Here is a 23223-nt window from a genome sequence, read left to right as displayed (position 1 = left end):
AAAATACAATAGAGGTATTGAGCACCACGCCTGGTCTACAGAACCAGAAGTGGTATGGCCTTCATTAACTGCTAATAAGTGTCAGTTGAGATTTGATTTATGGTTGTTCGTTGAGGGGTTACGGCCTAGCTGACACGTACCTCCTTAAAAAATGTAGCAAAACCATAACAATGTAGCAAAACCATCTCTTCTGAACACCTTCTGCTCACCACAATCGTTGCTCTGTATCACATACATTAAAAAGGGGAGCAGTCACTAAGTCAGTATTAAGACAATTCAAAATAGTAAGCGGGATGTTACGCTCATACAAGTAGGGGAATAGCCCACCATCACTCTATATCACAAACTCACAGTTATAAGAACAGCAGGATCACGTCCAGTCTTGTGAAGGTGTGCCCAACATGTGAAATCCAATGCTAAACTAAAAATCTAAATAAGTTTATTTGCCCCAATGTGATAATTAGGGGCTACCGCTTCCTAAGGCAATGCCCACATTACTGCAAATGCATGGTTTCCTCTACAATTTGACCTCCTCACTGAGCCTCCTAGAGCGGTGAAATTTCAAACAGCCTCATTGTTTTACAAAACTATAGCTGCAAATGTCACAGAAATGTTAAGAAGCCAAGTTTCTGTCGCCAACATGCATGTGATCAATCTTTTTTTATATCTAGATATTGTTCTCACAATACAGGGCCCTGTTCCAAGAACCCGCTTTACTGAGTAATCCAGATACATATGCTGAGTAAAATGTGGAACCAGGTCTGAGGTAGGTTTTACGCAGCAACATTATCCAGATTACTGAGTGAACCTGCTTCTTGGAACAGACCCAATGAGTCAAGGCCCGTTCACGCAACAGCAGCAGTTAAACTGTATTTCACACTATGATGGTTACATTTGCAATGAATCCACGGTTCACATGCCTGCCGAACCGTAGGAGCGGTCTGTTACTCTACATCACAGACAATTTATTTGCCAATATTTCAAAATAGAAAACATTACACTTCATAATGTTTTGTATTCATAACACTTTTGTATTATTGTACAGATTAGCTACAACAGTAATAGCAGTTACCATATGTAAGTCACTCCTACATTTTTCAACTGGAGGAGCAAAACTCCCCCTTGTGCCCTGCTCATAGTAATCAAATGAACTGGACTTTGTTGTCACATTTGCATTTCAAATTTTGATGTGTTACCTGCAGAATTGTGCATACAAATATTTGCAGTACAATTAATATAAGAAGTCTGCACCTCTTTCTGCACGTGCACCCCCCACCCCGGGTCAGCTACCGCCACAAATAGAATCTAATTCTGTGGTAAACACAGAGTTTCCATGTACGGGTGTTACGTCATGCTGAAATTCGATTGGCTCAAACAGCAAGGCATCACGAATATCAAGGATGGCTGATAAAGACACTCCCGATGCGGTTCAGGAACAGCGACATGCCGGCTCTCTTACAGACCTTACAACGTGCACCAGCCATCATGCACTCTGAATACATATCTGGAACTTGATGGAAACCAGTTCCATCCGCTAATGGGTCTCGCCCTAAGTTACCCACAGACAATTTCAAAAGCACGAGACATTAAGTCTGCTAGTCAGTTGCATTAGAAAACAGAAAGAAATATTTTGTGGCGGCAAAAACGCATACAAAAAGTCAAAAGCAGACATACGAGAAGGGAGAAAACAGAAGCAGATCGACACAGTGCAGCATGAATTAAAAGAGTACTCCACTGATTTAGCATCACACTCTTATAACACTGTCAGACTCATGATGGACAGTTAAAAAAAAAAAAAGGGGTAAAAATGTATGCAGCAGAACCAGAGATATCATCTACGTCAAAACCTGGCGCATACATTACCCACAGTGCAACTTGGCCACCCACAGTTCAGGCAGGGATTCAGATGTGTTATGCAGCTAATGTAGCTTTGAGCTGATAGCCTCAAGCAGAGATGCAAAGTGGGCTACAGAGGCCTGGTAAGCTAACTTTTTTCTAACTCTACACCGCCGTATTTAAAAAAAAAATTATTTTCAAACTTGTAGTTTCCAGCCCCAACCGACATGATGTGTAAAACCTTTCCTTGTGCAATAACTGACTCACCTCTAGCCAGCAGAGAGTCCCGCTGAGTTTTCTGATAGTCCACGCTGACTCTACCTGCAGGGAAAAAGGGGACCACTTATCACCACAAAAATGACCGACAGGAAATATACAGTGCGATTAATTCTGCTCGGACAGAAAAAGCACGTGTAGTGGCCGGGTTGGCTCAGTGGGTAGAGCAGGCGCACATATACTTGGAGGTTTATGCCTCACAGTAAAGAGCAGGCTACAATCTAGGCCTGCATGATTCGGGAAAAAATATGAATCACAATTTTTTTTGCTTAGAATTGATATCACGATTCTCTGCCACGATTTGTTTCTCACGAAGTGTAATGTTTATTGCATATTATATGTTGTTGTTATATGAACAATGACAAAACTAAACAAATTGGCAGTACCAAACATAGATTGTTTTTGGCACCTATAGCACATTTCGCATCACCACGAGCCTGTAAACATAGAGGCTTCAATGAATAAAGAAAATACAGTACGTACTGGCCATTTAAGTACAGTAGGCTACCAAAAATAGCGACATATAACACATTGAACTAAATATGGCCCTGATACAGGCTCTATCTGAACTCCTTGAACATGTCTTTACAGAATTAAAACATGTCAATGTCAAATGTTTTCAATAAATTAATTAAAAGGAGGAAAAAAAAAAAGTCATTCAAAAATGAAATTGCGAACAGGGGTGAATGAATGAATTTATAACGATTTATCGTGCAGGCCTACTACAAACTATTTGAAATGAACTAGGGGACTTGTTCTCGACTCACTCCATATTATAATATTCCCTACGGAAACGAAAATGCTACCATATGATAGATTTTGTTTTCATAGCTGGGTTTAAGTTCAACATTGTGCTGTATTAAATATCACTAGCATTTCATTCACGCATGGTATGAACTGCCTTCAACAATGAAATCAGGCGCGCTCACCTTGCCTTTCTGCAGCTACATTAGAGGAGTGACACTAAGAGGCCTGGGCTGAGCTCTTGTATCGGCTGGTAATCTCTTAAGGCTCTGAATGAAACAGAAGGGGGTCTAAAGGATTTGAGGATAGAGGGCTTTGTCATCCAAGGTTAAGTGCTGCTCAGGAAGAGTTGCCTCTTCACACATACACACACTCACTTACGTTGTGCTCTCCCTCTGTAGAGCGCACTTCGTAGGAATAAGCCAGCAGGATGTCCACAAGGCTGAGCCACACTTGGTGACGGGACGTCTTGTCCAGCAGGTAGGAACGGTTGGTGAATTTTCTCAGCTGCTCCTTCTCACCGTCGTTGAAGGATACAGCTGCACGAGAACAAGGAATTTAGAGTCAAGTGTTGTATTTCTTCTCACCAAAAGTCTTTGGCATTTACAGTATTTACAGGACTGAGACACTCAACTGCAGGGCTGGGTACCCAATTCAAACTGCCTCTAAAGTATCGAGTATCGGAAAACGCCCAATACCCAATTTCATTACCTAAGGAGTCTCAAGGAATCTCGTCAGCGTCAGTGAGCCAATAGGCGTGCAGCGCACTTCTACCAAGATGTGATAATGTTTGACTTGGTTTGATTGGCTGTCTAACGTTGCACGCCGTAGAGACACGCAGGTAAAACTCTACGCTACGCACAGAGACGGGGGCTCACGTAGTAGGAGCTGATATGTAAATTCAAAGATCTGTGCCTTCATGTGTAATACCGTTACTTCTTTTTGTTTTATTAAATTGGTATCGAAGACACGGTATTGGTATCGGACTTTTTTTTTTTAACAATACCCAGCTCTCCTCAACTGCCCCATGAACTGCAGAGGAATCCAGTAGTTGGTGTAAGAAGCAGTGTTAGTGGTGGTGGTCAGGAGGAGGGGATGTTGCATACACTGCTTTAGTTTGCACACACATGCTATACATGTGGATCTTGTTTCATAAGACGGAGGGAGTGTAGGACAAACTCCACATACCAAAACGTCAATCATCATGAGCTGCTCAAACCATGGTATATCAAGATAAAAGGCTTAATGTATCGTTGTGGCCCCGCTGTGATTTACACAGCTTAATTAAGTGGATTCAGTGTCCTACATCTTTAAAATGACGTTTACACTCAACTGGCTAAATCTGAAAATGCATAATTTTCTCTCAGTTTTTGGCCTTGTGTCCACAACAAGCAAGTGCTTTCACATCCAACGCTGAAAAACCCCAACCTCACGTTTTAGTGTCAGCAGGGAAAACAGCACTTTTGGAAAACAATGGCGTTGCTTGAACGCTCTGGACTGACATTCTGGTATTTCCTGTGAATTCTCACAGTCAAAATCTGTAGGAAGCCTGGATTTTGAGCGTGTGTGTCTATCTGGGAGTGCCTGTGTGTTAACCAACTGAAGAGTATGGCTGCACAAAATGAGGAAATAAAAAAACAAATATGCATCATGCGGTAACGTTGTTGGATTTCGCGATAAGGATATTACTTGCGATAATTAAACGGATAATAAAGTGTATTCTTCTAAAACACAACGCATTGCTTGTTAAATAAAAACAAATATAATTTCCAACATTCTTTTATTGAAGAAATTGAACATTAAATTGAATATAAAAGACAGCACTAAAAAAGGAATCACGTTACATTTTAATGTGCCGTTTTCTACTGATAATTATAACTTATTATTATTATTATTATAACTAAAAAGAAATGCGATATGCCGCATATTTTATTATTTTGCGCAGAAATCGGCAATTAATGCGGCAAAAGTGTGGCGTATTTGAAAAAACGCGACCCCCGCATAAATATGCGGACTTTGGCCGATTATGCATTGAATTATGTTTGCGTTTTTCTGGAGGGACTGGTTATCTCGTAAAATGAGGCCATTTCTCATAATTGTGAGATCCACATCTCGTAATAATGAAATCTACTCTAGTAATTATGATAGTAAGTCATTATTATGAGATAAGATCTCCAAATTCTTTACAAAAAAACCATTTTGCCCTATTTTCTTCTAATAAGGCAGTGGTTCAGTGGTTCTGGAAAATGTATTTCAATGTGGCTTGTTATAGTTATCTTATTAAAGACATTTCAAAATAAAATTGATGATGGGAGTAAAGTTATATTTGTTGTCGGATTATTCTATTATATAAAACATGTTCTGAATACAACCAATGGAGCTTTTATATCAGTAAAAACTAAAACAATTCTTCAGCTCCTCAAACCACAGAGTCCACGCAACCAAACAGCTGCATGAAATGGATTTTCCTTCTTGGCCTTGCCATACAGTGTCAGGTCGTACACACCCCTACAACCACTCGGGACACGGCTACCTGAAAACACTAGTGTGGACTTTGGATCGTTTTCACATGTTTTTTTAAAAGTTGCATGTATTTTCCAGTAACCCAGGAGCAAAAGAGGTGTGACATGTAACACAACGGCGCCTAGTGTGTGTGAGCCGATCCGCGCCGTTAATCAACCCGAACTGACCCACAAATTGGCGACTTTATGGATTACAGTAGCACAACTGTCAGTAGCGTGAAGGACAGATGGAAGGGAAGGTGGACTATTGCACGTAATGTTTCTGTAAGTTATTAATAACTTGTGTCTTTTTTGACCCTCCTGTGGGTCGACTCGTGCACAGGGTTGGGTACCGAAACCCGGTTCCTCTATGGAAACCGTTTCTACGCAACCGGTAGGAATCGGATCGGAGTAGAACGCAAATTTCGGTTCCACTTAATGTGTCGACTGAAATATTTTCCCTCCGTCGCTCCGAAACGGACGTTAACATATCGCACTTTCTCTGTAGTCTACCCTTAGCTAGCTACCGTAAATGTAGGCTACTTTTAAAATGCCATATTTTCCCTCTGGGCTCACCAAAACGGACGTAAAAGCATATTAACCATTCGCTGCACCTTTCTTTGATGTCATTTTTCACTTTTTCAAGAATCGGTTTAGGAATCGGAATCGTTTTAAAAGTACCGGTTCGGCATCGGAATCGTAAAAATCCAAACGATACCCAACCCTACTCGTGCATCACTACTGTGTGTAGTTCCGCCCTGCCAGCTGTCCCTTTCAGTCCTCCACTGCCGGCTTAAAGCCACAACAACCAATCCGTCTTCCTAACGTTCAGACAGACAGCGAGGCCGATTAAATATTGCGTTCCATTTACCTCGGAACTCGGAAGCCGAAGCTGGGAATGACGTCACACCAGAGTAGAATGCGTTTTTCATTGTTTTAATTAGCTCAAGCCAGGTTAGCTATTGTTAGCAATGCCAGTTTATAACAAGGCATAACGCTGTTTTTTTGTGCATACAAACAGCGTAACAACATTGTCCACAGATAGAAGATGGACAGCGCTGCGTGTACGACTGATTTAGTGAGACACAAATAACACAGAAGTGCTTACAACTGTTATGTTACTACAGCTTTCACAACTGTTGATGAACGGAGCAGCCATGTTGGATTTTTAGCTCAGGGTACTCGGTGGTTCCCCGAGTTCAGAGCTCGGAAATACGAGGTCGGGGGGGGGGGCGCGTTTCCGACTTTGACCTTGGAAAATCAGAGCTCAGAGTACAAATGGAACACGCTAAAAGGCGCAACAGTCCCGCCTTGAAAAGGGTGTGTTAAAGGGGCTACTGTTTCACTTAAGCTGCAGACACACCGACCAGATGGACTGATCAGTCTCTTTTCTAAATAATAGAAACGTGTTTCTGAAAACATTTTAAGCGAGAAACAGGCCGTGCAGTTGCTGAATCTGTCTCCAATTCAGATCGACACGGGTCAGTTTAAAAGACTTCCGTCAGATTTTGAGAGACTCTAGTCTCGCTCATTCCGCTCCCCGTTTCCGGGTTAGCACTCCACCAATCAGATGGGTCATTTGTGTCTTTAGTCACACCAGCAAAACAGAGTTTTCTACCGTTGGCCTATGAACTGCTCTTCTGGAGCAAAGTGCCTAGTTTAGCCACAACATGGCAGGAGTTGATGAGGAGCAGAAGGAAATATAGGACTACATTAAATTAGTAAAGCCAATCCCATTTAGATGTGTTTGAATTACCATCACATGAAAATATGTCAAAACCTCTGTTTCCCTGCTCTCTGCAAATTCACTAACTGTTGCCTTTTGAAAGAGACATCTGCTTAATAGGGATCTGTGGCAAGCCTAATGGGGCGACACAAACAGACTTCAATCCCATTTAAGCTATCTGCGTCGTTCCGTATTGAAAGGCGCGCTAAATGTCTGCAGGAACATGCTGTAACTCAACGGTTTTCTCTTTCTATCAGCAGCTTACGAAACAGCTGAAAGCAATTCCTCTCTCTGCATGAGGAGAGGAGAGTCCCTGATGTGCAAGAAGCACTGCTGTGTATTGGCTGGCAAATACACAAACAGGCACGCTCCCCACACACACACACGCACACGCACACACACACGCACTACACACAAGCTGTGGCTATGTGCAGTGGAAGTGCTGGAATTAGCAGACTGTTAGAGGAGCCGGATGGCACAATTAAATAAGTCTCTCGCAGTGCCGAGGCTTCAGCAAGAGGCTGAGCGGAGGAATGAACCTGGGAGGCTCCAGCCAACAAGCATCACGTCTCAATCTAAGTAAATGAGCCATTGATTTGAAATGGGTGGGAACTAACTGCAAAAAGAAAACCTCAATTTAAAAAAGAAATGGGTAAAAGATAATGAAAACGCAAGAAGGTAGAGATTGTTTGAGTTCTAACTCAGCAGATGTTCTAATAAGATAGTAAGAATGATAAACAAGAGCAGTTTAATTTGGTCAACTAATATGATCAAACAATTCATGATTGCCCTCTCAATTTTTGCAACTTCATGCCACCTTCTGGTAGCCTTCAGTCACTACTTTGTCGGTTACTCTTAATTTCCTAAAACTCAAATAATTCACATTTATATTACCATGTGATATATATTCCACTACAAAAACAAATAACATTGGTTTCATTTGTATAATACAACATCTTTATTCTATTTCTTTGTGTGCGTGTTCATCTATAGTTTGTTTGTTCATCACTGGGTAAAGAAAAGTGCAAATTCCTGTTACTGTTTTAGATTGATCCTAGCGACACCATTTAGATTAAAAGATCTATACAAAAAAAAACAGGATTATGAAGGAATGACTTGAACTGACCAGCTTCTCCCTCCTGCTCTGTAGAAGGACTCAGTTTGGCCCACCACGGCCTGAACTTCAGCAGCCCCTTTATCTCCTCATCCTCGAACAAATCAGCCCTGAAATGACACACAGATGTTAGCAGACAGCACAGGGGTGGGGGGAAAAAAAAAGATGTTTTAGGGTGTCAGAGGTTTTTACTTTGATAAACTCACAGGTAATGGTCAGGTGAAAAAGCAGCTGCCTCTGCGTCCAGTCGTGCCTGCCTCCTCTCTGCCGCTGGCCTTCCTTCTGGGTTCTTGATATCAGTCACATCACTCAGTTCCTCCTGTAGGGACAGTCCCGACATAGAAAATCTGTATTCAGCAACTTTGTTTAAATCAGAAAAGATGCAAGGGTTTCACCGATGAGGAAATAATTAAGGCTGGGTACCGAATTTGATACTTTTTAGGCACCGACCGAATTGCCCCCTTAGTATCGAAAAATGCCTCGTCATTCAATACCTAATGAGTAAATCTAATCCGCGTCAGTGAGCCAATCGTCTATATCCACGACGTTCCACTTCCGGAATTGCTCCAGTGCGGAAATTCCGCCGGATGTCACTTTTTCGGGCCGGGTGTCCGTTATTTTTATAACTTTATAATTTACCATTACCTTCCATTTTCTTTGTGTTGTAATTATAAACTCCGGTGGATTTCTGAGGACTATGGTTAACTGCTCCTCAGATCTCTGCAGGGTAAATCCAGACAGCTAGCTAGACTATCTGTCCAATCTGAGTTTTCTGTTGCACGACTAAAACAACCTTTGAAATACACACGTTCCACCAAAACAAGTTCCTTCCCGAGGCTATTTTGCAGCGGCACTGGGGCTCCGTCTGGTGCCGAGCCAAGACGATTGTGATTGGTTTAAAGAAATGCCAATAAACCAGAGCACGTTATTTCTCCCATCCAGGAATGCTGTGTGGACTAGCCAGACCCTCCTCCGCAGCGCTGTGGAGGAAGGTCTGACAAAGCGAGACTAGTGAGCCAATAAGCATTCAGCATGCTTCTACCAAGATCTAATAGTGTCTGTGATTGGCTGTCTAACATTACACGTTGTAGAGACACACAGGAAAAACTCTACATTACACACAGAGTATTGGAATTTATTTTTGTTAAAATGTTTTTTATAAAATTGGTTCAGGAGCCAGTATCAATGTCACAGTATTGGTATTTGTGCCGGTATCGAACATTATTTGAAAGATACCCAGTCCTAGAAATAATCAGTATCTGTAACCTCACCTGTAATCTTGCAAACACTCCAGACCGCCGATTACCAAAGCCATATTTCGGCAGGGCTCTCAGCTCCTCCTCAGAGCTCTCCTTGTACACCTCCTGCTCGACCTGCCAGTCAAATTCTTCCTCATCGTCGTCTTCATCATCCCCGGCAGCTTCACTGCATCCTTTTGAAATGTTATAAAGTTATGGTTGGTTCTAGCTTAATTCCATCATTACTTTAAAAGTGCTCATATTATGCTTTTTGGCTTTTCCCCTTTCCTTTATTGTGTTACATATATCTTTTTGTGCACGTTATAGGTTTGCAAAGTGAAAAAGCCCAAAGTCCACCGCAAAGGGACTTACCATCTCCAACAGAAAACACTGTTCACAAACTGCTCCAAACAGCTCTGTTGTAGTCCAGATTTTACTTCCGTGACCAACGTGCGTCACTTTGTAACACACCTTATAATGCTCGCCTAGCTGCTAGCGTGACACGCCCTCATACTCTTGCTTCTGACTGGCTAGTTGTCCTTAACTAGCTACTGCGCATGTGCGACTCCCAACAGATATGGAACAGAAGTGAGATGTCTCACTCTGTAGCTAAAACAGAGAGCTCAACACACAGGGTGAAAAGAGGAGCTGCAGCAATGTGCAGTACAACAAAAATATGGGGTTTTTTGAAAATTAAACCATGTAAACCTATTCTGGTACAACCTTTAAAAACAATTTTGAACCTGAAAATGAGCATAATATGAGCACTTTAATTGAACTGGTGTATAGATTTGGCTAACCTGTGCTTAAGTCCTCTATCAGTGGTTTTGCTGAACGGGAGCCTTTTGGGGCGAGGAGACTCGTCAGCATCTGAAGTCCTTCAAAGTGCTCTCCGGCTGTTTCCTTGGGGACCCAAAGAGTGACGAGACCTGCAGCAGGATGAAGGGATGCGGGGTTTTTTTTTTAACCATTCAGAGCTCCTTTTTAATAACATCCCTACACACGGTTTGCCTATTATTTAATACACCATCTATTTCTCATTCTGAAACAGTTTTTTCGGACAGTTTTTGGAAATATTAATTGTAATAGTATTTTTTATATTATTTATAACACTGTATAGATATTGTTCTTTTTCCTTTGGTGTGTTGCTACGCACTTTTTTATTTTATAGATATATGTAGTTGAGTAGTAGTATATATATATATATAGTAGGTACAGTATATGATATATATATATATATATATATATATTTTAGTAGTAATTTTTTATATTTTTATATTTTAGTTTTGTTCGAAATAAAATATAAATGAAATGAAACAATTAATTAATTAACAGCCCATAAATCAACTAGTTATCATTATGACAACCCATTGACCCTTTGTCATTTATCAAACGTGAATTTACTGTAGCAGTGATTTGGTAATAACAGATTACCGAGTATTTGCTTAAATGTTTTAGGAACTGACTACTATTTTTGTGACTTTTCAAAATAAGTTTCAAAATAATATTCACTTCAGACTTGAGTAATATGAGTCATTTTAGTTTTGACATTTTATACAAGGCTATCAATTGAAAGAAGATAATCAGAAGATAAATTGATAACAAAAAAAAGGCTTTACTTTTAAACAGTGCAGTACCTTTCAGATTTTTTTCCATTGACAATATGAATCACATATCAATTATTATATGTATACTAAGTTGGGAAGGAAATGACTTAATGCTCTTCATAAACTGACGTGCGATATGATAACATTGAATAACAATGACATGATGACTCACAACCTGTCGGAGGAGAAGACGAGAAAAACACAAAACTACACAAAAAACACAATAATCACAGGCTATTCATTTTAATCTGAAAAAAAAGGAACCGTGATTAATCGCTTTTTGCACTGTTGTAGATTTTAATTTGAAAGTGTCTATTTATAACAAACAATAGCCAATCAATCCGGCCAACTGTGCATGCAACACTTCAAAATTAAGTAGTTTCTTTACAAACCGCTATTAAAACTAAACAGGCACTAGATGAATTAGACTGATTTGGCCCCACCACAGAGAAAATCTGATGGTCGCCTAAAGACCTCATCAAATTTCAATGCACCCAAGTGTTAAAGCTTAGATGTGCTTCAGGACGGGAGCTGACTAATTGCTTGAGTTGTAGGCCGTTCAGAATAAAAAAGCCTGAAAGAGGGATCTTAATGGTTGCTCATTAGAAGTCTAAACAAGGACAGTCATTAGCGGAGCTTTATTAGCAGATGTCACAGGCTTATTTAGACACAGCGAGTGAACTGGGGCCCTGCTGACAGACGGGCAATGAGGTGTCAGAGTCCATAAGACAGATGTCCCCATAAAGACAACTTCATTAGAACTGATTACGTGCAAACGCAATCAAAGCGACATCAGTGTCAGACAGTATCGTATAGACACTAGTGAACGTCACTCCAGAAGTCATTATGACGTTTCATTTGCTCGTTGTATAGTGAAAGAAAGTCCTACACGAGCTCCACATCACTGTCACTGTGAAAAGACATATTACAGGCAGCCAGCAGGCTTTAATCATTGTGACATGACAGATGGCTCCAGTGGCCCTTTAAATGGGATGAAATAACATGATCGGTGGGTTAATTTACCCTGGCTGATTGACTGAAGTACTAACTAAAGACACCCTGGGGATCAATCACGCCATTGTAAGTGTCTGACTGGTCAACAATATCATGCACATTTCTGAAAAGTTTAATAAGGACCAGGATGACTAAAGTTTCCAATTACAACGGTTTCATTTGAATTTTCCCCATGTATGTATCACTATTGTCATAACACACTGTTCACCCATATTACCATGCCACAAGCAGTGTTGGGGAAGTTACTTTTAAAAAGTAGTGTTTGCTCGTTACTTCTTAAAAAGGTATTCCGTTACTTTACTTAGTTACCCCCTATGGAAAGTAACTTGTTACTTTTAAAAGCAGGCGTCTCTGGCGGAGACTGAAGTTAATTATGCAAAAACTATCTTTGACCATAAATTCAATCTCTGATTTATCAGTCAAGTGTCTGAACTCCACTGCAGGCTGGATTCTCTCCTCACAGAGTGACGGCTGATTCATTATGAACGAGTCCAGCGCGGGTTGAATGCACATCAGCAGGTCATCGGCGTTACACGGTGTTAGTGTATACTATGTAATGTCTGTGTCGACTTGTACCGGTCGCGCAGCCACGATGGTCCGTGCATTGTCGTAGACACATGCAGCCTCTTTTCTGGAAATCCTTGAGTGTCCGTGCAACCGACACAAGTCCACAGCGGTCCGCTGCGTGCACGAATGAGGCCATCTCCACGGCATCCATGTGTGAGGTTGTCAGCTTTGCGTCTGCCTGGCTCAGAGCGCCGTCCAGCCAAAAGCCACAAAGCTTAAAACGCTCTCAAAAGTTAGTTTTGGCTGCTTCTCGCTCGCCATGATCACTCTGCTACCAGCCTCTGTCCCGTCCCGTGTGGAGCTTGTGAGCGCGCAGCTGAGGAGGCAGCGTCGCTGTCAAATCTGTCCCTGGGAAAAGTAACGTTGCGCCGAATTGAAAAAGGAACTATGTTTCGTTACCACATTTTCAGTAGTAGCACGTTACACTACTTTTTAACCCAAAAAAAGTAGTAGTAGTTACGTTACTGTAATGCGTTAACGCATTACACCCAACACTGGCCACAAGTATATCACACTGCACACCTGTCATATCAAAGTTGCAGACCAAGAATGCACCGATCTGATACTGACTCCAATAGCTGAAGTGGGTATAGGTGACAATGGGGCCAATCTGTTCAATTCTGTTTATGTACTGTATAAATTATAACCTGTCGTGGTGCACAATGTGTGTATGTATGTATATATATATATATATATATATATATATATAATTTTCCACCTTTATTTTGACAGGACAGCTAGGTGAGAAAGGGGAGAGAGACATGCAGGAAATCGTCACTGGTCGGATTCCAACCCTGGACCTCTGCGTTGAGGCATAAACCTCTCAGTATATGTGCGCCTGCTCTAACCACTGAACCAACCCGGCCACCACAATGTATTATTTTAATAATAAATAACAATTCTGTAAATGTATATCTATGTATTATGTACATTTTGTTACACAAAGATAGGAAAGCAATGTTTAACTCAAGCCTGATGTTGCCTCATACAGAGAAGAATGATCCCAGTCACTTTCGCACAGTGAGGCATACAGCTTATTAATAAAAACACTGGTATCAGATCGATACTCGGTGTCGCCTCATACCCAAAGCCCAGGCATCGGTATCAGTACTGAAAAAGTCGGATCGGTGCATCCCTATTGCAGACCACATTCACTTGCATCCCTCCAAGTATCTCCCTAACGGAAAGTGCTGTTGTAACAATTTGTGCTTTACATATTTCAGCAAGCATTATGGTAGCTCTCCCTCAAGAATTCACAGTGTTTCCCACACATAGACTATAGTGTGGCGGTGCGCCTCACTATCAACACCGCTATTTAAAAACACGTTGTCCTGCATTTCCTTTCCCTGCTCTCCTCCGTCTCTCTGTGTCACATACACACACGTCCTCCCACCGTGCGGTGTTCGGTGTTTTTATCCCCCAACGTCGCCTTCCAGGCAGCGCGGCAATGGTTACGTCAAAGAAGTTATGTTAGTGTTAAGGTGAGGGTTAGGTAAGGCGATGTTGGAGGCTTAAAACGCCATCGAGCCCACCGTGCACACAGCGTCTGTCTCCGTAAAGGAGAGAAGACGGCTGTCGAAATTCACAAGTTCACTAAAGGTTGGTATCTATCTGGTGAACACCTTTACACAATCACACGTTCACAATCACCGACCCGACTCTTAGCAAACAAGCGATTGCGCCCGCTTTAGAAAGTTACCGAGTCGCAAGTTTGCGGTAAAATGCAGTTGGGTTGTCGAGGTCAAAACACTATAATTAGCAGCTGTGAATCAACGTATTATAAATAATATGTCTTTTTTTTTTTTTAAATGACACTGAATGTTTGCTGTTTCAATCCAGATGAGTATTGAAAAGTATTTTCCGCGACTGAAAAAGGCCCGTGTTGAGGATGAGGACCAGCCTGAACCGGAGGTATCGGTCTGAAACAGAGCTCAACAGTCCGACTGGTGTAATTAGTTATGTTATTAATTTGTTTACAATATTTTCAGGCTTCAACCAGTGAAAGACAGAGTCAGGGAGAGAAAGAGAGAGATTCGTTAGGCATTGAAGTAGGAGAGGAGGACAGCATCCAACAGCATGTCCGCCTCAGTTTTTGATACTTGATTGTTACAAAAATAAGTATCAAATACCTCGATATCGATACCGCAACGATATTGTAGTGTTGACTGTTGGTGCTTTCACAAAATATTTACACAATGAGATTTTTGATAAATAATCATCAGTAATGTAGATATAATGACTAAGTGGGTAAAGGCAAATAATAGAACAGTTACAACAGTCTGGTAAGTTCAGAAAATGACATCACTTTACTGTAATGCAGCCGTTAAAACCAGGAAAAGACACCACTATTACTACTATACAATATTACGATATTACGATATCCAAAATCTAAGATGATATCTAGTCTTATATCACGATATGGATATAATATCAATATATTGCCCAGCTCTACCATATAACTAGAGGTGTAACGATTAATCGATTAGTTGTCAACTATTAAATTAATCGCCAACTATTTTGAGTCATTTTTTTATTTCTCTGATTCCAGCTTCTTAAATGTGAATATTTTCTAGTTTCTTCTGTCCTCTGTGACAGTTAACTCAATATCTTTAAGTTGTGGACAAAACAAGACATTTGAGGATGTCATCTTAGGCTTTGGATCCACATTTTTCACCATGTTTTGACATTGTTATAGATATATAGCCCTACATATAACCACAACTTCAGGTTCAATCCCAGCCAGGGGACTTTGTTGCAAGTCATACGCAGGTCTTACTTTCTCCTTGTATCTCCTGTCTGTATCTTCACTGTGAAACTATCCATTAAAAGGTTCAACTGTTTTGTTGCTTGCTCAGCATACAGATGATGCAATGAAATACAGCTCAATATGTTCAGATAACATTTGCACAACTGTTTTTCCTTGTTGAAAGTATAGGTCAGCACATTCTGACAAACACCGGGCAAACACTGGAAGGAAAAAAACAACAGTTGTTAGGACTTAGAAACACACTGTATCCTGAAAATCCTGCTATGACTCGTTTTGTAGTGTTGACAAAAACACACACAAGAAATAAAATGAATGGAAGATATCAGATCCTCCATTAGAACTTCTATGTTGTTGTTTTTCCCCCTTCTCTCGCCTCCCAGCGCTTCTCTGGATCAATGCTCACAGAGTGCTGATGTTCTGTAGCGGTGGGTGACAGACATCCAATCCGATAGACAACAGCAGCAACTTTACAGCAACCTGAGAAACTAATTGTTTTATATTTGATCCAATAAGAAAAAGGGTAGGTTGAGGATAGGAAATGTGTATGGGAAACTGGGTGTTCCTCCAGGTTGTGTGCATGCTAGATTTACACTGCTACTTAGAAGATGCAATATTGCAAAGATTTGACTCGAGACTTGATGCTTGCAGTACTTCTCTGTGAAAATGGCCAAGGCCGCGTTTAAGTGGAATCCTCATGTTTACATATTACATTGGTATAAGAGTTAGGGTAATGTGTGCATAGCAAGTGTGTGGTAGAGAGAGAGAGAGAGAGAGAGAGAGAGAGAGAGAGAGAGAGAGACGGTGGATGTGCTAAGAGAAGACAGCTATTGGCAATTAGAGCAGAGAACAAATTGGCAGTAAAGTTGTCAAGTGGTAGTAAATGTAAAGCGTATGTTTCAGTTTGTCTATGAATAAATGCTGCAGCTCATCAAGACCAAGTACAGTGCCGTGTCTTGTCGCGTCCCAACTGCTGACTAAAGTGAAGCGAGTGAAGGTGCTGACACGCCAGGCACACGGCAAAGAACTAGTGGCGATGAAGGCCGAGCCAAAAAGCTGACTACAGTCGGTGGCCAACTAGCACGCACGTGCTGCGCCTGCGTGAGAGGAAATAACTCTCCATGCCAGCAGGCAGCGGTAATCTATTCGTCATTCAAAAAGAGAGACCGGATATACAAACCGATTTACCAAATCATGGCTGGCTAGTGAGCTAGCTTGCTAGGGGGCTCATAGTGCATTCCATTTATGAAGCTGGGAATAACGGCACACCAGAGTTGAATGCGTTCAATTTACAAGTCGGATTTTTCACTGTGGGAATAGCTTTAGGGCCCTATGTTAACGATCTAAGTGCACGGCATGAAGCGCTTTTGCTAGTTTGACGGCGGAAAAAAGGGGTCTGTGCACCGGGCGCATGGTTCAAAAGGGTTGTACTTAGTGTCTTCATTAATTCATAGGTGTGTTTTGGGCGTTACATGCAACAAACCAGAGTATCATCTCCCATTCCCTTTAAAAGCCAGGCGTGTTTGGACCTTGGCGCATTGCTATTATGATGGCGGATTTGCACCGTAATATTTGTATTTGTAATCTTTTGCACGTGTGTGTGCTGCTGCGTGTCCCTGTGTGTGTAACAAGCATAGTGTGCGCGCGCTGTGCATAAGCCTAGGCGCATTTTACTAATGTGCTGTTAAAATAACAATGAAATGCTGCGCTACTGACTTTAGACCAGATTTTTGTTGGTCAACGGTGCTGTGTGTACGATTTAGTGAGACACAAATAAGACAGAAGTGCTCATAACTGTATGTTGCTACAGCTTTCACAACTGTTGATGCTCGGGACAGCCATGTTGGATTTTGAACTCGGGGTACTGCGAGGTTGTCGGACTTCCGAGTACAAATGGAACGCACTGTCAGTTCTCAGTCTAGCACCAACCATGATGCAGAGGAAGAGAGGTCGAGTGAGAGTTTGTTGTTTATTTTTTTTTTACAATACTATTACTGACAGGAGATCAGTAAGATTTATATTACATTTTCAATAATACTAATACAGACAAGGAAGAAGATAGAGGAAGATAAGGAACTTTTTTGCGTACTACATCATAATTGCCTTATTGGTCTCAAAAAATATCACAATTAGATTATATTCCTATATTGTTCAGCCCTATTTAATAATGTGACCTACCTTTATCAATGTCAAATTTGGCCTTTTCTCTCCCATCCTCCACTATTCTTCCAGGAAGAGATAATCTGAAAATAACACATAGACCCAGACGGTTACAGTCACTAATAACAAAAGGCAAAACACCCTATTTGCTAAATCCGGTCAATTTTCTATTGCTATTGAGACCAATACCATGGTCAGAAGATAAATGACAGCAAATCCAAGTCTAAGATAGACCGTGGTACCTGATAAGTCCGTGAATTAACTGCTTTCATCACCCCCTTTTTCATCCAAGCTAGGTTTCAACAGAGATACACCTTGCATCAGTTTAAGAGTATTGCTTAACTCACCTGAGAAAGTAGGGCTTGGCATAGAACTTGAAATCTGACCCATCAATGTAAAGGTCAAATTCTGATGTTCTGGTGTAGGGCACACGGATGCTGAGGATCAGGTACTCTGCATCTTGGCTCAAGTCAAACGCCGGAGTTATCATTATGAATGCTGGTGTAATACACACAGACCTGTAGCATCAATGACAGGAGGAATCTCATGCTCCAGTTACAATGTATAAGATTGCATTCCATAGCAGTCTGCCGGGCTGTTTGACTGAATAACGGCCCCAGCTGACTATAGCATGCCACCTTGTGGTTGACTCTATTAAATGTAGTTGTAGCTAGTCGATCACGTCTCCACAGCAGCAGCCCACATGTGCCACACTGAGAGTGAAAACTGTAAACATAGCTTGTGTAAAACATAACGACTCGTTTCCGACCGCAGAAAGTTACAAAAGGTGTGTTTACTTTGACTTTATGTTACCTAGTAACTCCTACCTTCCGTCTTCTCTTGTTTATAAACATCTTCATGCCAAACTGCATTCGAAAAATCGAGACATTTTAAAAGGTCTTGCTTGTTGACGAACCAGTGTATCTTTCAAAGCGTTGCTTAACCCATTTAAAAAAAGTATAACGTTCAGTAATTATGTTCGGCATAAATATAATCTACCTAGAGGCATGTTTAAAAGATATTTGCAAAATCGTATTGAGCTAACGTTTACGTTAACGTTAAAGTTGGGGAGTTTGAATTGGCCTAACCGTATGCATTCCTAATTAAACATTATACTCTAACAATCAAAAGACATATAAAGTGGTGATCTATTAAGTGACCATATCTATTGATGAGCTTTATGTCACACTGACTAAATGAAGTTTCGTTGTATGGCTAACATTACTAGCCTGTAAACTAAGCTAACACATGACTGGTCTCCTCGTGTTTCGGCTAACATAGCATAGCAGCAGTGCAAGCTTATAGATTACGCGACAACTACCTTACATTACTTATTATTTCAATGCATGCTGTGGGAATGGACTGTTTATATCACTTCAGTGACAGTCACTACAGCACATTTCAGATACGGCTTATAAGAATACACACTCACCAGAAACAGTTACCCCAACAAGCTTCACTGGCAGTTCTTAGATGTAGCGCCCATGTTTTACCGTAGTACAAAGTGTAAACAGGCAATAAAAATGTTCTGACTAAAATCTAAAAAAAATTTCACAAGACAGATACGAAACAAATATATCAAGAGTATCTCAGTGTAGCAATATGAAATGTTGCTATGTATTTTAATAAAAGTGTGGCACGCACACATTTGTCCCCATGCTCCTTGAGCAGGTGACAGGTGAACAAAGGTAAAATGCAGATTAGTTAGGTTTTCTTTCACGAGTTAAATCATGATTATAAAATCCTGAAAAAGAAAACAAACAACAAAAACACATATTAAACTTTCATAAATAAACGTCAGCAGTGGTAGTGGAATGTGTTTACTGTACGCCTACTTGAATAGCCTACTGTAGCCTGAGTGCTTGTAGCCTACTTCAGTTGAGCATTTCCATTTTCCCACTTTATAGGCCCAGATCTACTACATTCCAGAGGCACATATTGTAGTTTTTACTCTGTTACATTTATTTGACACCTACAGTCAATAGTTACTCTTATTTGATTGATATAGGACTATAGGCAGGGGTGCCGCCAGGAATTTTGGGCCCCATGACAAAAAATCAAATTGGGCCCCCTCTGCGCAGCTGTTGTCACCACATCTCTAGGACCTAACTGTCCCGTCAAAAGCTTTACATAACTCTAATTAAAGGCTTGCAACTGTCTTGCTTCTTGTAGTTCAATACAGTTAATATTGTCTGTATCTTACATGCAGGCTCAGTTAAGCTACTTACTGTTTCTAACTGTCCAGCATCCAGTACAGACAGTAGGTTGTTTTTATTTTATTTCATAATGATCATTATGTGAGAAAATTTCTGTCATTAATAAATATTTCTTTTTTGTAATGGTAAAAAGAGCAAGAGAGACAGAGAAATCCCCACAGACTCCCTGCAATGATGCTAACTGTCATGTCATTGAACACGTTGCTCACATTCTTCACTGGGACAGGGAGGGGCACAGAAAGGGGGAGACTGGGCTGCTGCTGACTCATCTGTTGTTAAGTCTGCTAAAAGGGGCAGGGACAATGATTTAATATGAATATCTTGCTAAACGTTTCCCTGCACTGATTAAATGGTGATTCAATGTAGGCTAACACTAGTCTGTAGCTAGCTAGCTTAGTTCACTATGGACATTAAGCCAACAGGTTAATACTAGGGCTGTCAATCGATTAAAAAATGTTATCTAATTAATTACATACTCTGTGATTAATTAATCAAAATTAATCGCATACATAATTAACAGTGCCTGAACCAATACTTTTTAAGAAAGTAAAAAAAGAAAAGAAAAAAGGGTACTAAACAACAGTTGGTGACATTAAAGAATGGCTTGTTTATTGCTAAGGCCATATGGTCAAAATTAAATGATTTAATAATAATGTATAACAATAACTTATTTCACTAGTAAATTGCTGTTGACCGACAAAAACAACAACCAGATAGGAAAAGGACATTTACAATAACTTCAAATGCACCACGAGGCTGTAGTTTACCAGTTTCATTGAACGAACCGGCTGTGTTTTTTGTTGTTGTTTTTTTTTCCCACCGTCTGTGTTGTTTCTCCGACGGCAGCTGCAGATTGTTACATCCCGGTGTTGAATCCTCTACAGTAAAACACAGTCACACTTTACACCGTTTAGCGTTAGCTGTCAGGATTTTAACCGTGTTTAATCCAGCTACTAGCTAGCGGTAGGCTAACGTTAGCTGCTGTTGAGTATTGTGTTAACTAGCTAGCGGTAGGCTAACGTTAGCTGCTGTTGAGTATAGTGTTAACTAGCGTCACATGCAGCGGTGTTTGTGTTTCCTGTAATGTCTGTTTCAGAGCAGCAGAGAGAAGCACAGACATGTCAGTGGCACCAGATTTTCGTCTGTATGCAAAAGTCAATATGGAATGGATTAATCTGCGTTAATTTTGTTTAACGCGTTATTTTCTCTCAGATTAATTAATCGAAAATAACGCGTTATTTTGACAGCCCTAGTTAATACCACTCACAGACTATAGGCTACCCACCTTTCTTGGTCAAAAACTGGGTTACAGTTTGACACCCTTTCCTTTGTCTTTGCTCTCTCTCTTTTCTCTCTCTTTCCTTTTTTGAAAACCAGACTTTGATTTAACGTTACTTGGCAACATTGTGGTCACTGTCAGTACCGCCTGTAAGATCCGTTCTGCGCATGCGCATAATTACGTAGTAGAAAACTAACAATGTCCCTGTGCAATTTGTACCACGCATGCGTTGAAACACTTTACGACCAAACATCACAACTTTTTTATTAAATCTTTATTATACAATAGTCATAGCTACAAACAATCGAGACTTGTCACTGATCCAAAACCGTGTAGCGACGTCGTTGTGTTTATGTTAATGTTTTTACTTTTAATACTTCGTCTTGACTAATAACCATAGACTGTCTTTTATTAATGCGATGAAGTGTAAACGTACATAAGTGTCCTTTTGAAGACGGGAGGACAGCTCTTCCAGCCACCACTGCTGTATACCACTATAGTAGCTACATGCTAACGGCAGTAAACATGTCATCTTAGCTGGCAATGTTGTTACATTCGCCCCAATTCCGGGTCACATTCCTGCCAAAACATGTCCGATTGTGTAGTGTTTGGTTCAGAAGCCTTTATCTGCGATTTTTGACGTTAGAAAGTGCTGCTTCGTTCCACTACAATCTAACGTGAGCATACTCATAGCTAACTATTGTAGCTGCATGCTAACGCGACATAGCGGAGCATATATAGCTAGCTATATATGTACGTATGTAGCAGGACTTTGTACCGTAAAAAATCACCAATAAAGGCTTCTAAACCAAATACTAAACAAATACAAATACAGTAAAGTGACCGGAATTTGGGGTGAAATGTCCAGCATTGAGCTACATAATAGTTTGCTAGGAGTTAGCTGGTCTCTCACAGAGATCTCATTTGTAGCCCTGTTTTTACCTGATACTTTCATCGAAGTACAAACACATAAAGTGAGAGGTATACACATGCTTAAACTTTATTTAAAGCATGATTAACCTGAAGCAAGATGGAGTCATGACTTAAAACACCAAAGCAAGGCTTTTACCTTCAAAGTTGCAAAGAAATGATGAAACGTAACATTTGAAGCCTTTATTTAATTTGCTACATGGTGTTGTACTGGATGGCCGTACGACCCTCCGTATATCATTAACAGATACTTTAGGCAACTCCAGCAAACACCTTGTAAACTTCATCTCTGCCATCATAACAGTCTACTGTCACTGTCTAATGTTTTCCTCTGGTAACCAGAAATGTCCAAACATCCTTAAGCCAATGCGTGCATAGAGCTGTGAAGTTTGCCGGTGTGTGCGCGCAAGCGTAGAACTGATCAGGCAGTGTCGTAAAACACGTTGGGTTTCTGCGCATGCGCATAATTCAGCGCATGTGCAGAACGGATCTTACAGGCGTTACGGATCGGGTACTGACAGTCACTGTAGTTCTGGCACATCTACTGACTGCAACTAAACACGTCACTGAGTCTGAGTGCGCTAAGGCAGGACCAAACCATTTCATGCAGATACAGGGGGGTGGTCGGTCAATATGGATGTTTACTTTTTGGTCAATGGGGATATTTAACTTTTACTGCCAAAAACAAGTAAAAACAAAGAGCTCATTAATTGTATTATTATATTTGAAATATATATACTGAATGATGATGGTTTAATAATTTTATATTAGTTCTTACCTATTGTTTGGGGCCCCTGTCAGTCATGGGCCCTTGGAATTGTCCTAACTTTCCCCCCCTATATGGCGCCCCTTCCTATAGGCTATTCAAATGTACACACAAAACCTACTATGAGTTTATAAAATATGAAGATGTAATGTTGTAGATGATCAAAATACCCAACAGTACAAGTAGGTGCTCCAACTCCACTCATTACAACATTGAAACGCTACTTACCCAATAATGCCTCAGTAATAGTCCAGATCACACTGACACGGGCCATCCTGCCGCATAATGAGCACTTTTACTTTTGAAACTTTAAGCACATGATAATCTGTGCATACTTTTACTTTAGTAGGGTTTTTGAATGCATGTAATTCATGGAACAGGGCAACACTTTATTTTGAAAACTTGGAGAAACAGCTTGAACATTCCCTTTGAAAAAGACAAGAAAGGGGGCCATTATGATGCCTTGAAAGTGAGTGTTTATCCTC

General features: G+C 40.7%; 1 protein-coding gene across 2 annotated transcripts in view; it reads right to left on the bottom strand.

Moving 5' to 3' along the window:
- Positions 1-19039, bottom strand: part of shq1 (SHQ1, H/ACA ribonucleoprotein assembly factor) — a 42447-nt gene extending 23408 nt beyond the window's left edge. Inside the window, exons 1-9 of one of the 2 annotated variants that reach the window (XM_078247727.1) lie at positions 18980-19039; positions 17895-18065; positions 17566-17630; positions 10236-10364; positions 9469-9629; positions 8404-8516; positions 8210-8307; positions 3238-3395; positions 2104-2157 (exon numbers count right to left, since the gene is read on the bottom strand). In XM_078247727.1, the coding sequence (XP_078103853.1) occupies positions 2104-2157; positions 3238-3395; positions 8210-8307; positions 8404-8516; positions 9469-9629; positions 10236-10364; positions 17566-17630; positions 17895-18037 (921 nt within the window). In that variant the 5' untranslated portion in view covers positions 18038-18065; positions 18980-19039. The remainder of the gene's footprint in view (positions 1-2103; positions 2158-3237; positions 3396-8209; positions 8308-8403; positions 8517-9468; positions 9630-10235; positions 10365-17565; positions 17631-17894; positions 18066-18979) is intronic. The other variant, XM_078247728.1, reaches the window with a different exon arrangement.
- Positions 19040-23223: the final 4184 nt, after the last annotated feature.

This window comes from Sander vitreus, chromosome 4 (genome assembly GCF_031162955.1).
Source record: "Sander vitreus isolate 19-12246 chromosome 4, sanVit1, whole genome shotgun sequence".
Classification (NCBI taxonomy): domain Eukaryota; kingdom Metazoa; phylum Chordata; class Actinopteri; order Perciformes; family Percidae; genus Sander; species Sander vitreus.
Note: the sequence above shows the minus strand (reverse complement) of the source record. Positions and strands in the feature narration are given on the sequence as shown.